The sequence below is a fragment of the Populus alba genome, chromosome 10 (assembly GCF_005239225.2).
Source record: "Populus alba chromosome 10, ASM523922v2, whole genome shotgun sequence".
Lineage (NCBI taxonomy): Eukaryota > Viridiplantae > Streptophyta > Magnoliopsida > Malpighiales > Salicaceae > Populus > Populus alba.
In genome coordinates, this window is record NC_133293.1 from 17,454,067 (window position 1) to 17,469,457 (window position 15,391).

Sequence of the window (15,391 nt, forward strand, 5' to 3'; positions counted from 1 at the left end):
CATTAGTTTATTGCATGCCCTATCACCATCACCATCTCTAATATTTCTGTGAAATGTAGCCTGTTAATTTACCGATTAAGAGAGAGAAATTAGAAAACATGGTAAGACCTCGGGAAAATCACCAAATCTTTATTTTCTGCAAGAACCCCTGTAAAAAATATTTTAAAATTTTGCATGATTTCCTCCGCTAGTTATATGCCTCTGACGTATATTATTATATCAGATGTTTATAGTAACCACTTACCTATGTCTATATGCTATTCGTTAAAGAAGTATGGACACGCTCAAGTCTTTTTCCTTATTTGCCGTATTTGTTGGGGTAATAATGAACAGAAAGCACGTCCACACGTACTATCAAGTTTTTTAAAAAGTCCCACCAAACATCCAATGCCAACGCCAAAAAACAGCAAAACAAAGTAAATAACCTAGTACTTTCTATAACAGAATCAAGTCAACCTGATTACACTTGATTCTCTGATCAAGTTAGTGGTAGAATTTCGTGCCACAATATTATATTATAACCACCATTATCAACCCTTGGATCCATACATGTAAACTACCAAATCCTGAATCTCTCTCTTTGCAATCTCCCCCTCCTAGGTCCTAATCATGTCTGTACCACAAGAGCATCAATCCTCCACCGTAGACCCTCCTCCTCCACCTCCATTTGATCCAACTCAGCCATCCATTCCCATCTCCTACCCTATCAAGACCCTTGAAGACTTAGGCTCTCGGGCTTACTTCAAGTCCTTTCACTACCCTTTTAACATATGTTCTGTTCCTCTTGAAAATTCTGTTTTAGATAACAGGCCCAGGGTTCTTGTGTGCCATGACATGCAAGGAGGTTATGTGGATGATAAGTGGATCCAGGGAGGGAGCAATCCTGATGCTTATGCAATTTGGCATTGGTATTTGATTGACGTGTTCGTTTACTTTTCACATAATTTGGTTACTTTGCCTCCTCCTTGCTGGACTAATACTGCTCACCGACATGGGGTTAAGGTACTCAAGACTTGTAATGCTTTTGACCTCACTTTTATGCTTGGTCATGAACAAATGGAACTAATTAGAAGAGTGTGTGTGTGTGTGTGTTTCATTTGATGACTTGTTGGGATACTCACTTCAGTGTATGACGTCCTTGTGCCTATGAAAACCAAGGTGTTAGGGACTTTCATCACAGAATGGGATGAAGGGAAAGCTATCTGCAATAAACTGCTTTCAACAAAAGAGTCTGCTCGTATGTATGCCGAGCTGCTGTCAGAGCTTGCTGTTGCTTTGGGTTTTGATGGATGGCTGGTAATTGGTATATGGATTTTTAGGAGTCCCATTGATTGGAATATTTTCCATAGCTGATAAATGAATCTTTACTTGCAGCTCAATATGGAGGTAGAATTGGAGTTGGGGCAGATTCCTAATTTGAAAGAATTTATCAGCCATCTAACCCAGACCATGCACTCCTCATTACCTGGATCTTTGGTGATATGGTGGGTGATAGGCAATCCCATTCACTTTATTGTTTAAGGAATATATCTTGCAGAACTAATCTCGAAAGTTCTTATGATTTAAATTATCATTATTATGCAGGTATGATAGTGTTACAATTGATGGAAATCTTAGCTGGCAGAATCAACTGAATGATCAAAATAAGCCATTCTTTGATATCTGTGATGGCATATTTGTAAACTATACATGGCAGGTATCGCCTTCTCCTTTCCTCTCATATGCCTTTTGATTTCATTTTTTCCATTCTTCTTGCATGCCAATTCTGTTGTTTCCTCTGCAGGAAGACTACCCAAGAAGCTCAGCGGCTGTTGCTGGTGATAGAAAGTTTGATGTCTACATGGGAATAGATGTGTTTGGAAGAAGCACTTATGGTGGTGGACAATGGACGGTATGTAGCTTATGGTGGAGAAGTCAGTTTTTTATTTATTTTAAATTCAGGTTCCATTAATAAGTGTTTGACATATCTCTTACCTAGAATGAATGCAGTTGAAACTTTCAAACCATCATGCAGATCAAATCACAGCTTCCATTAATAATCAGATGCTAAAACATAATCAGTAATTAGAAAACCAAATATGAGTGGCGTATTAGATTGCTATTTTTGGCATTTCTGCTAAGACATGTCGATGTGCTAGATTCATGTAACTAATACAACTGTTTGCACATCAGACAAATGTTGCATTGGATGTGCTGAAGAAGGACGATGTATCAGCTGCCATATTTGCACCCGGATGGGTCTACGAGACTAAGCAACCACCTGATTTTCAAACTGCTCAAAATCAGTAATTTACTTCTCTTTCTGCAGTTTCCACAAACCTGAGTAGATATCTTTGAAATTATCAGTACTACCTTCTGTTATGGCTCTTCTATAATGTCAACTTTGCAAAGTGACTTTCTAACCAAAAATAATTTCCCAAGTGATATTTTCTTTACGAATTAGTACCCTGTAATTCTTAACACAATTGTTATGTTGAACGTAATAGCATGCTTCTGTGGTCTGCAGTTGGTGGTCCCTTGTCGAAAAATCATGGGGCGCAGTAAAGTTTTATCCTAGAACCCTACCATTTTACTCAAATTTTGATCAGGTAGAGAACATGTTCCAACTCGATGACATCTTCTTGCATTTATCAATCATTTACGCCACTTGTATCAATTGAAATAATAACTGTACGGATTACCTAGCTCAATTTGAAAAGCCTGTGCAAAATCTCAACTGACATTGAATTCATGTTGAAAACATCATCTTAGTTCTGGTTTCCGCGAATTGTTGGGCTGAAACTCTTCTGGCAAAACATGAACTTGGTGAACTTGGACAATCAATTGCAGAATCTACTGACGTTCAGTTTTCTTAGATCTCCAATATTGCCAATAGTCATTTGGAGGATTTTATAAATGAACATGACCTCAGCTGGTATTTCACACAAACTAGTTTTCTGTAACTCTGAAGTCTTCAATGTCGTTCAGGGCCATGGTTATCATATTTCTGTTGAAGGAGGCCAGGTATCAGATGCTCCTTGGAATAACATTTCTTCTCAAGGCTTTCAGGTGTGCACCAAATATACTTGTCATTATCAGTGATTTTGCCCTGGGCTTGTAATCATGCAGCTTTTCTTACCCTCGTGTTTGTGGCAGCCGTTCCTCAAGTTCACTGGTAAACCAAGTCCTGGTACTATTGAAGTCTTTGTAGAGTAAGTATCACCCATTTCCTTGAAAATGCCTTCATCAAAACTATTATTTTTACGAGTAAACCACACATTTTCAACCCATCTTAAGAAACAAGTGTAACATTGGGATCGGTTTCGTTTTTATATCCTTCAATGTTTTCCATCTGATTGATGGGGTCTGGCCACCAGTTTCTGAAGCCCAGTTCTTGACCTGGATGTATATTGCAGTAAATTTTATAATAGTTTTGACTAGCATACAAAATCCTGAATGAAACATATGTATTCGAATGGTAGTTTCAAGGAAGCATCTTACAGAGGAGGAGGTAATATCACATTTAAAGGGACTCTTGAAGAGAACACAGATTTTACAACAAAAATCTTTCAGGGAGAGCTGCTTATGGATGCAGTGCCTCTTCACATAACACATTCTGTAAGCTCTCTTCTTTTTTGGGGTTATTGATTAAGGCTGGGGAGAGAAGACTGTCCAGAAGATCATTATTTTCTAGTAGTCTTGAGATGATATCAATTTCCTTGGATATCTCTATGAACACCTAAACTAATGCAGGTAAAATCAGAAGGGGATTCTCTACTGGGACTTTCACTTCATTTCTCTTCCACTGCAAATGAAAGGACGTCTGTACTTCTTGCATCCTGGGGAACAAACCAATTCTCAAGAAAATTCAGTAAAATCATAGCGCCCTGCCAAGTTAATAAACCAAGAACTGCTCCAGGATGGGTTGTACTGGAGAGTAGCATTGATATGAATGGATACACATTAACAGAAATTCATGCTGTTTGCTACAGGCCAAAGCATGAGCATTCCCAACTGGGGTTAGAACATAGAACAGATGGCTCTGAGGATACATTAACGTATAGTCCGAAAGAGTATCACGCAGTCCTTGGTCACATCACAATGAATACTTCTAAAGAGAATACTTATTTTCCTCCCTCTAGCTCATGGCTAGTCGAAGGTCATTATATCAAATGGAGTTCAGGTTCCCAGGGTTCCAAGAACGTTAGTGTCAAGATCGATTGGAAATCAAAAGACGGAACTGCTTCTCAGTTCCCCAAATACAATATTTATGTCGAGAAGTTACCAAAACAAGCTGTTCGAAATCATGGTGTAGGACTAGGAGGGGTTCAGGAGTACCTTGGAGTGGCAAATGTAGAAGCCTTTTATGTTTCTGAACTTCCAATTCCTGCAACCACTTCTAGCCTCAAATTCATTATTCAGGTCTGTGGTGTAGATGGCGTTTGCCAGAACCTGGATGATTCTCCATATTTTCAACTGGATGTCAAAGGTTAGAAATTTTGATTTTCTTCTTCTTTTTTCATTTTTTGTTATATATTCTTTATTCTTAAGGAGGAAGGGTGATATTGCTTGTTTCAGCATAACGTTATAGCACTTTAATAGCATGACTTGACCATCTATGTGGCAGCAACGACGGTAGGCGGCAGAAAGATGTTTCAACTCTTCAGCTGTGTTGAAAGGAATAACCTAATAAATCCGTTGGCACATTCGACAAATGGACAACAATTACTAGGCTGCAAAAGTCATGGGGTAAGTAATAAGCTGAAAATTTCTAGTCAGACTCACAAGTTTTATTGGAGGCGTCGGAGAATATCAAACTCGAGACCTCTTATAGGAAGGAGGGACTACTGCCAGTTGAATTGCAACTTATTGGCACAAACTCAGAAGTTTGAACCGTTAATTTTATCTTTCCCCCCAAGTGTCTAAACCATTTAATTGAAAACAAATTCCTTGTGAATTGCAGAAGCTTGGTATTCGGCACTTTGAGTGGTTCGACTCACTAATGTGTGAAAGATCGAAGGCTGTTAATAGAGGGCTTTTGCAGAGTACTTCAAGAATGGAGATCAGGGAGTTGCTGAGGTTGCCCTCAAGAGAGACGAAAATCTGGGCCTTTATGATTCTTTCTATGGTTTTTGTCATACTTCTGTGCACATTATCAAATGGGAAAGGGGGAAAGGAAACTCTTGTATTTCCCTAAAGATCAATAGGGTATTTTAGCTAGTTAGATTGTATGATCTAACTAGTTTTAGGAAAGATATAAAAAACTTCCCTGCATGATTATGATACACAAAGGTTTGTGAGATTCAAGACAGAATCATTTCCCAGACCATAGCAGATGATTAAATTCAATAATGCTACAACTGTTGTAATAAAGACGCATGACATTGTTGTTTTAGCTGTATCTCTGTGCATTCCATGTGATGTCTCATGTAGTCTTACCGTCCCAAGAACAGACACATACACTGATACACATAGCCTAATCATGTGAACACGAGGGGAAAAAATGATGTCAGAACTTAGAACTACCAAGAGAGTAGCATCTTCAGGTTGACCGCACCAAATCGAAACTTATCAGAAGACGAGATATGGGGATAACTCCTACTCTCTTTTTTTCCTGATAGAAAGTCAAAGTTTCTCTCTTTATCTAAGTAACAGCTTGGAAAACGAAATGCCGATGAATATTGCGCAACTAAGAAACGAAATGCCCGCGAAGTGATTTTGGCTGAGAGTGCAGAAAAATAAGATTTGGACACAGAGAGGCAGTTGACTGGAAAAATTTACAGTGTAATTAGTGATATTTTATTAATAATAATAATAAAAAAAAAAACAGTTGTCATAAAATCTTAAGAAATTAAAGAAACTAGTTGTCTCAAACACAAATCTGTAAAAAAAAATACATCAATCATTGCATCAAAATACAATTGAGATGGTGGTACTCTGGTTATGTTTTGTCTGTGAATTCTTGAATCTTTGATCCAACGACCAGAAACGGGTATGTATACGAGATCATGCTTGTGCATAACCATAGTGGAACCTTTCTCAAATCGAATCCAGAATCGTAAAGCTCATCCATCTCACATTCGACATACGAAGTTTCTCGGCAAAACAGCAGAGAATAAAGGCAAAATTAAAAGATTTTGCATGAGATCAGAATTACACTCAATTTAGATACCCTCCAAAACCAAATCAACGACAATAACACACCGTAAGAACCACATAAAATAAAGTAAAATAAAAATATTCCAAAATATATATATATATATATATATATATATAAGCGAAATTAGAACTTACTAATTCTCAAAAGAAGAGAAAAAACTCCCAATCCTACTGTCATGTGTTGTCTTTCTTTGAAAATAAACAAGCAGAGGCGTGAATGCTGATATCTCTCCTTCGTGCCTACATCAACCGCGAAACCCTAGTCACTCTCTACAATTTCCTTTCTCGAATACTCAACAAAATGAAATCCAATGCCCCCCCACAAGACCAAGAATCCCCCACCATTGATCACCCTCCTCAATTTGACCCATCACAACCCTCCATTCCAATCTCATACCCAATCAAAACCCTTGAAGAGCTTGAAACTCGTTCTTATTTTGAATCTTTTCACTGCCCATTTAACAAATCTTCTGTTCCTTTAAAACCCAAGTCTCTGCCAAATAGGCCTAGGCTTCTTGTTTGCCATGATATGCAAGGAGGTTATGTGGATGACAAGTGGGTTCAAGGAGGCACTAATCCTGATGCTTATGCTATTTGGCATTGGTACTTGATTGATGTTTTCGTTTACTTCTCTCATAGTTTGGTTACTCTGCCTCCTCCTTGCTGGATTAATACTGCTCACAGACATGGTGTCAAGGTACTTCTTTTCTTATTTATCTTTTTTGCAATTCTTTAGCTGAAATGGTTTTTTTTTTAAGTTAATTTATTAGTGGAACGAGTTTAGTTATTGAAATTATATGTGAGGAGACTCTTTATTTTTTTACTTTTTTTTTTTCTGAATTAGCAGGACACTGGTTTGGTAAATATGGTCCTTTTGGAGTTTATATGTGAAAAGATTTTATCCTTTTGGATTTGTTTTTAATCGGAAGGAGGCTGCTTTGGTGGTGAAGTTGTGAATTCTGGTTCTTTTGTAGTTTACCAAAGTTTTTATTATTATTTTCAGTCTGAAGTGATAATGTCACATAGGGTGTAATAATGAAATTGATGAAAGAATTGGTGTAATAATGTCACATAGGGTAGGCTTCTGCATTGGTTATTAATGGTTTAAATCTTGTAAATAACATCTTTAGTTGATTTTAATTTTTAAAAATGGTTGGTTGAATGGCAATGTGCATTATTGGTATAATCTTTGATGTACAAATTTCGACTTTTTGGCTTTGAGTGCCAAGTTAAGAACTTGTTGGTAGAAATTAACAACCTTTTGCATTGATCTCACAGAAATCTGAATTTGATATATCCTAGATTCAATTTTTACTTTCATGGAAAAAACATAAGCCTGTAATTGTAAAAAAAAATCACTTGTTTTCAATGGGAGCTCAGACACTATGGTATTTTTTTCCTTGGATACTTTGGTTTTGCCTATATTATTCTCGCTTGATGTACTGTTATAAGTGGATGGCTGAAGGAATTGATGCGTTTGATTTTATTCCTTGTTCCTTTTGATGGAAGGTGTTGGGCACTTTTATAACAGAATGGGATGAAGGAAGACTTATTTGCAATAAATTGCTTGCAACAAAGGAGTCTGCTCAAATGTATGCTGAGCGATTGGCAGAGCTTGCCGTTGATTTGGGCTTTGATGGATGGCTGGTATATAGTTTGTTAAAATTTCGTATGTTAAATCTGAATTTATCCTGGACCAGGTTAAATAATTCGCATCATGTCATTTCAATCACTTTTTTGATGTGTTTGAAAGTACATGCTAAATGTAGTCTTTCTCCTTTATGTAAAGCCTCCTTTGACAATTACTACCAGAAATTTGCTTTTTTCTTTCAATCTTTGATACTGTGCTCCATGATACAAAGAGACACTTTTAAGTATTTGGAGCAACAGAGAATGCTTTTCCTGAGGAAGAGTGGAAAGGAGTTCGGATGAAATTTTCATTCTATTTCCATGTGCTTTTTGTATCTTTATCTATTTCATTTACCTTTTCAGTTGAGGTGGCAATTGCTTATTGCAGATTAATATGGAGGTTAATTTGCTTGAGGAGCAAATTCCTAATCTTGAAGAATTTGTGAGCCATCTGACCCATAAAATGCATTCCTCAATGCCTGAATCTTTGGTAATATGGTGAGTATTTAAAGTACTGCATTCTACCTATCCATCCTGATTTATTTTTTTGTAGTGATTATCACCATTTATGCAGGTATGACAGTGTCATAACCACCGGACATCTTAGATGGCAAGATCAACTGAATGAAAAGAACAAACCTTTCTTTGACATATGTGATGGCATATTTGTAAACTACACATGGAAGGTACCAGATTTTCTTGTTCTCTTCCATATAGAGCTGATTTTTTATTTTTTCATTTCTTCATGTGCACAAATTTAATCATTTGCCAAGCAGAGTAACTATCCAGATCTTTCAGCTGATGTGGCTGGAGATAGAAAGTTTGATGTCTACATGGGAATAGATGTATTTGGAAGGAAAACTTTTGGTGGTGGACAATGGAATGTAGGTATCTCTCCATTCATTTAGACATTTGAATCTTAATTACAAGCTCTATAATATGATGTAGGTCTGTTTTCATCATTCTTATCAGATTCAGTGCATGTGGAAGACATTCATTGCACTTTTTTTATGTCCATTGGTTACCAGTTATGATATCCACCCATGTATTTTGTTAATATTTTGATTGAGTTCCAGGAACAGTAATCTAAAAGACCAATGTCAGCGATGATCTCACTGTTTTTTTTAAAGAAAAGAAAATGCCATGATCTGTTTTATCTACTTTAAAGGATTATGGCTATCTTCTACTCTATAAGAGGTTAGTGGGGCTGAGGCTTTGTTATTGATCCAATTAGTGGGTTTTGGGAAAGGGAATACCTTGAAAAAATATGCCGTGTCCACCTTCCACCTGAAACAATTGGATACTTTGTCCTTATGTCGAAAATGATCTTGTGGACTTGTAGCATTCTTGATGCTTTCTGTTTGAAATGGTACCAGTTTTTGTCACATATGGATCCTGTGTTGATGCTGGATTGATCCATATTTTCTGTACATTTGATAGGAGTTGGCTCTCATTTTCTATTAGGAAAACAAATCATAACTCTCATGGGTGAAGTAATATGATCTATGGCAATGCCAATACGGGTGGTGATTTGGAGGAGTTTCTCCCTGTTGTATCTTCCTTTCTTTTCATCCATAGTTTTATCATTTTTGTGCCAAAAACAAAAGGAGTGTTGAAGGAATAATGCTCAAAGCATAAAATATAAACTTCTTAAGGCATGTTATGAAATCATTTGTACACCAACAATGGCATATAGGTGTTGAGTTTGTCACCTACTGTACGTTAAGTTGTGGATATAGTTTATTATTCTTTGCTAAATTTACATCTTTAAACTTGCATGGGGAACTGTAGCTTCTTCTTAATCTAGTAACTGTGATATCAGACAAATGTCGCACTTGATGTACTAAAGAAGGCTAACGTGTCAGCTGCCATATTTGCTCCTGGATGGTTATACGAGACAAAGCAACCACCTGATTTTCAGACTGCTCAAAATCGGTAATCCTGTTGTATCTTTTTGCAAAATTTCATGAACATAATATTTTGGTTCTGATATGGCTACATGTTGTACGGCTATAACATATGATGCTTCCTTAGCCTTCTATATCTCCTGCAAAACTTGTCTATTATGAACTGTGTTTCCTAATACCTGATACAAATCAGCATCACTTTTGCGTTAGAAGTTTAGATGCTCTGAAACTTTTCTTTTGCTTTCTGGATAAAGAAAGATGATGATGCACTTTGCACAATGCTTTCTGATGTTGGCTGTGATGTTTTGTCTTAAGATTCTCTTAATGCTTTTCTCCTCGTTACTTGCATGCATGAACTCAATAAGGTCAACTAATATCTTGCATCCATACTTTTTGATATGGATACTGTCTTTTTCAGAGAAATATTACATTAAATTATATGTACTGGCAGCTAGAATAACAGTTTTCTCTTAGAATTTCATTATCTTATTCCTTTGATTTGTGTAAATTTGTTATTTGCCAATGAAACTGTTATCATCTGCTGTTTGCTCTGAACTAAAAGTTTTTTCTCCAAATTGCCTGGAGTCATTAAATGACTCCTTTGCTCCTCATTACTTTTCTTCTTACAAGTCAATTTTCTTGCAAGGGTATGAATTTTGCATATGCATAGGTTAGAAGTAAAACATTTCTTTTTTCATTTGGTACCTAAAAAATCTTAACACTATTTTCTTTATGAGTTCAATTGTGATTGTGATGTACTTTGTGTTTGCAGTTGGTGGGAACTTGTTGCTAAATCTTGGGGAAGAGCAAACAATTATCCTAAATTACTACCCTTTTACTCAAATTTTGATCAGGTTTCAACTACATCCTACTCGTTACACTGATTTCCTGAAAGCTGGAATGAATAATTGTTGAAATGATTTTGCAACTTAGCAAGCACTCTTTCAGATTGTAGCAGAAAGCATTCAATGAAATAGGTTTAAGTCAAATAAGAATTATACATTGTGTTTTATCTTTCTGTAAGTGAGAGCTGGTGATAGGATTCCATTCTTCTCAATGCAGTTTCTGCATTGTCCTTGAGTAATCATGTGATTGCAATCATTGGGACTGATCTATGAATGCTATGCATGATCGTCACAAGGGTGGAGGTCAAGCATCCTTCCAAGTACTGACAATCTTGATATTTTTCAGGGTCAAGGCTATCATATTTCTCTCGAGGGAAACCAACTAACAGATGCTCCTTGGAACAACATGTCTTGCCAAGGCTTTCAGGTGTCTTTTAGTATGTTTGGTTTGGCATGTCTTGTTTTTTGATATTTATAGGAGCTTTCAGTTTTCTTTCATTTCACCATGTAGTTTTATTTTGTTTTGGAATGAAGAAATTTTGGAGACTTCCAACTATCTCTCCAAAGTGCATTATAGAGAAACTTTTGATCTTTCAGGACAGGCAGAAGTCACACTTGCTATCTGTTATGAATTTTATCAATAATATCAAATGCTCAATATTCAATGAAGAGTGTATACATTCTCACAAAACATTGTGACCCTCACGTTATTATTAAGTCACAATTTATGATCCTTTCTGAGTTCTACCTGCATAGATGGGAATTTAATAAAGCTTTAGTGAATGCACGTGAGTAGTATTTTAATTCACGTCCGCCAAGGAAACTCCCATAAAATCCCTGTAGCAACAGACCAAAGTGAAGCTAAAATTACTACCATATCCCAAAGCAATAAGAAAGATAATTTTTGTTGCTGAGAAATTCTGGAACTGCACTCTCGCAAAATGCATTATACCATAGCAAAAATAGCACACCTCTCCAGCACTTGCCCTCTTTTTGTACTACCAAAGCCTGCAAACCCTGTGAGAAACATCTCCTCTATGGATCAGATGCACATTTTCAAAGCAAATACTAGATTCTAGCTTGTATCCAGCAATAGTGAGTTCAATCTTGTAACTCGTACAGCTGCCCCTTAAAGCTAATTATCAAAGATTTGTCCTGTTTATCTTTGTATGCTTTTGCTTCTGTGTTTATCTTTGTATGCTTTTGCTACTGTACCATGGCTTTGTTTGGCCTTGCTATGTTATAAGTTAAGCAGCTTTTCGTGCAACTTTTAAGGGTAGAAGTGTTTGATAAAAAAACTTGCTTTTATAAAAAGCTGGCATGCCAAAGCTGATTATAAGAGAAGCATGCGTTCCCCTGCATCTCTTATTATCAGATAAAAGGGGTGCTTTAGCACAAAAAAGGTGAAACAAACCCTGTGTGTATTATGGAGATGGAGAGGCATATTTGGTCAGTTCAGTTGGCAAAATTTAGTTTTTAATGTTCTATCTGAAATATTCCAATACCTGCTATTATTTGAGCAGCCATCAGTAACATCATTGACACCAGCTTGTCACCATGTCTTATTTTTCTTATCCCTTCTCTTTTGGCAGCCTCGTCTTGAGTTTATTGATGGACCAACTCCAGATGCTATTCAATTCATTGTTGAGTAAGCTTCAGTGCTTATAATATTATCTTTTATTATTCATATTACACTACATGAATAATAGCATATATACACGTTCATGATTTAACATATGTACAAGCCTACTAGGACACTTGCAATCAAGATTCCGATTGTTTTCTTCTTAATGTTGTTATTCAAAGATAACTTATTTGTGGTGTAGCTTCATATTGACAGAACAATGGTACGTTAATCGCTCTGTGGGCCTAGTAACATCATTACTTCATTATAAGTGAACCATATTTTTGGATGGTAGCACCATTTTGAGACTTCCTTATGGATGCTTCTCATTTATGCTTGCTCTTTCAGTCCTCCATGAGATTTAAGCATGATAAAGACATTAGAACATGCTAGTATCTTTCAACATTTTGAGATTGGTGGCCTGTTGCTAGCTTACATAGCCCATGACATGACATTGATACTACATTCCTTGCACCAATTTTGATTTCTGTATGCTGGTAGTCACTGCTCTGACCTGATTTGAACATATATTTGCAAATGATAGCTTCAAGGAGGAATCTTATAATGGGGGAGGAAACATCACATTCAAAGGGACTCTCGAAGAGAATGTTCCTTTCACAGTAAGGCTTTTTCAAGGAGAGCTTCTTCTGGACAACCTGCATCTCGTCCTTACATATTCTGTAAGCTTTCTTATTTGGTTCAAATTTGATGACATGAGAGTATTCCATAATAAAATGGCAAAACCCTATTTCGTATCCATCCTGTAAAGAACTCAACTGCCGTTAAAAAAATATGAAATGAAATTGCTTGAGGTAAAATAGTAATTTAAATTTTGAAACAGTAATACTGTGAACATACAGTTCTTAAGAAAAAAAATGAGCATGGATAAGAAATATTTGAATGAGGTTGCATGTGTTTATGTTCCCGTATCTCTAGCTAAACAGATTTTTATTTCTTCTTTTTTTAACGGTTATCCAACTTTATGAATGAGGTGTGCCTGTCGATTGGAGACAGAATTTTGGGACACGTTATGCAGACATTAAAACTGATAAAATAATTATAGTATTTCTTCAATGTGTTTTCATCTACTTCCATCTGATTTAGCTGTGAACTCCTCAAATAATGCCAGGTGAAATCAAAGGGGGATTCGCTGCTGGGCCTCTCTCTTCAGTTTTCATCTGTATTGAGTGAGAAGATAATGGTACTTGTTGCACCATCAGAAATGAATGGGTTGTCGCACAAATTCAGTAAAATGATTATGCCAAGTCAAGTTAGCAAAATGGCTTCAAAATGGATCATAAATGAGGGTACTGTTGCAATGGATGGGTTCATGTTAACAGAAATCCATGCTGTGTGCTACAGGACGAAGTCCACACCTGGTGAATTGCGATCCGAATTCAGAGCAGATGACCAAGATAGTGCTCCAGCTCCCAGTCTCGCAGAGTATTTTGCAGTGCTTGGTCACATCACGATTAAAAATTTCTCAGAGAACTTATTTTTTCCTCCCTCAACTTCATGGGTAACCGAGAGTCAATATATTAAATATAGCTCAATTTCGCAGGGATTCAAAACTGTCAGTTTGAAAATCATTTGGAAACTGAAAGATGGAAATGATTTTCTGTTCCCAAAGTACAATATCTATGTAGAGAAACTAACAAAACAAGTTGATGGAAATGCAACTGGAACACTAGTAGACACTAGGGTGTATCTCGGGGCGGCACACATTCAAGCGTTTTATATGTCCGACCTTTCCATTCCCGCTCATATCGGTAGTCTCAGATTCATTATCCAAGCGTGTGCTGCTGATGGGACCTGCCAGGAGCTGGACGATTCTCCGTATATGCTACTGAATGTTGAAGGTCAGTAAGCTAATTGCTACGATTTCCTTTTCCATTTGCATTAGTATTATTCCTTGAGGAATCGCAAATGGCATTGCTTATACCTGGCGAGTGCTGTATCATTTCAACACACAGGTTAAGATAAGAATTATTTATAATAAATTCCTCCTCTGCAACACTTGTTTTCAACTGCATATATTTACTCATTTGCAATGAAAGATAAATTGTTTTTAAATTTCTAAACTGATCTGATGTCTGAGGTTACTAGCTTAACTGAAATTCCTATTTCACCCACTGACATATAACTACTAAAATTCCAACTTTCCTTAACTGAATCACCTACTTTCACTTTCTGGAAGTTAAAGATGGAAGTCCAGTGGGTAGGGAAAAGAATCTCATGTCTGAGGTTACTAGCTTTTTTCACTGCTGGCGTGCTAGTTGGCACCCCTTCCTATGCTGTGTAGAAACATAACAGGCAGCCAAATAATGCATCGTGGAAAACAGAAGGAAAAAAAAATAAGGAATACCTTGTCAAACTTACAGATAGTATCTTCAGTAACAAAAGAAATAATCTAGATTACTGCCAAAAAACAAATCTAGAAATAACTATTTATTCACATTAAATGGGAATGTGAGTGTTGTACAGGCGGCATGTGGACGGCTCTCATCGTTTGGTCATGATGCCATTTCTGAAAGTCCGGTGTCTGAAAATGACTGCTCGCACGCAAATCACAGCTAGAAACTTGACACAATGAGGTTTAGTACATGTAACTTCCATGGTGGAGACTAGAAAGAGCCAAATTGATGTGAAAATAAGCAATGAATTGGAAAAATAATCAAAAGTTACATAACAAGACAAAGGCAGCTCTGTTTCACCTATCAACCTCGAACTTAGCTAGTTTATGGAGACAGCAGAGGATAGTGGAAGGATCCTGTAGTTCTCCATTGAGTGCTCGAGGATAATACATCCAAAAGCAAGGTGCTTGGTTTTCAAAAACCCTTCACTCCCAAGTCTTATTTAGTTAGTTCTACATGACTCTTATTGTCTTGTACTCCTAAGTTCTCTGGATTAGATTTCTTGGAGCACTTTGCTTCGATATAAGAAAGCTAAGTGATTGATGTGAGTTACCACTCCAGTATTAATTGATTCCATGCTAGTTAGTTTAGATTTTATGCTTGGAAACAGGGTACAAACTCATCCAATTTCCTCCTCTCACTCCACCAAGCATAACTCTCACAAGAGTTCATGTCATTAAGCTGAAAAGTACAATTACAATTTTATTTTACTTTTTTGTTGTTGCAGAAGGGATTGTCCTCCCTGCCATCATTGACCAATGTAGAAGCAGTCTTTATGTTCAAAAGTTATCTGGAATTACTGTGCATTTCTTTTGCCCTTCTACGCAACTTGCT

The 15,391-nt window shown here is 36.7% G+C and overlaps 2 protein-coding genes across 3 annotated transcripts; both read left to right on the forward strand.

Annotated features, from left to right (window-relative positions):
* The first annotated feature begins 390 nt into the window (after positions 1–390).
* LOC118043189 (cytosolic endo-beta-N-acetylglucosaminidase 1) lies at positions 391–5,374 on the forward strand. 2 transcript variants are annotated; one of them, XM_035051066.2, is made up of 13 exons: positions 391–1,002; positions 1,159–1,296; positions 1,375–1,484; positions 1,585–1,696; positions 1,784–1,891; positions 2,173–2,285; positions 2,507–2,588; positions 2,968–3,048; positions 3,136–3,191; positions 3,462–3,597; positions 3,733–4,468; positions 4,607–4,728; positions 4,943–5,374. In XM_035051066.2, exons 1-13 carry the CDS (start codon positions 610–612, stop codon positions 5,174–5,176), a joined length of 2,421 nt encoding a protein of 806 aa, XP_034906957.1. In that variant the 5' UTR covers positions 391–609; the 3' UTR covers positions 5,177–5,374. The 2 variants fall into 2 exon arrangements, with proteins under 2 accessions (XP_034906957.1, XP_073268280.1); XM_073412179.1 differs by having other exon boundaries at positions 862–1,002; positions 1,127–1,296.
* Positions 5,375–6,257: 883 nt separating this feature from the next.
* Positions 6,258–14,170, forward strand: LOC118043190 (cytosolic endo-beta-N-acetylglucosaminidase 1). The gene is made up of 11 exons (XM_035051067.2): positions 6,258–6,835; positions 7,648–7,785; positions 8,156–8,265; positions 8,342–8,453; positions 8,544–8,651; positions 9,590–9,702; positions 10,447–10,528; positions 10,866–10,946; positions 12,112–12,167; positions 12,688–12,823; positions 13,273–14,170. The coding sequence occupies exons 1-11, from the start codon at positions 6,356–6,358 to the stop codon at positions 14,008–14,010; spliced, it is 2,154 nt and encodes a 717-aa protein (XP_034906958.1). The 5' UTR covers positions 6,258–6,355; the 3' UTR covers positions 14,011–14,170.
* The last annotated feature ends 1,221 nt before the right edge of the window (positions 14,171–15,391 follow it).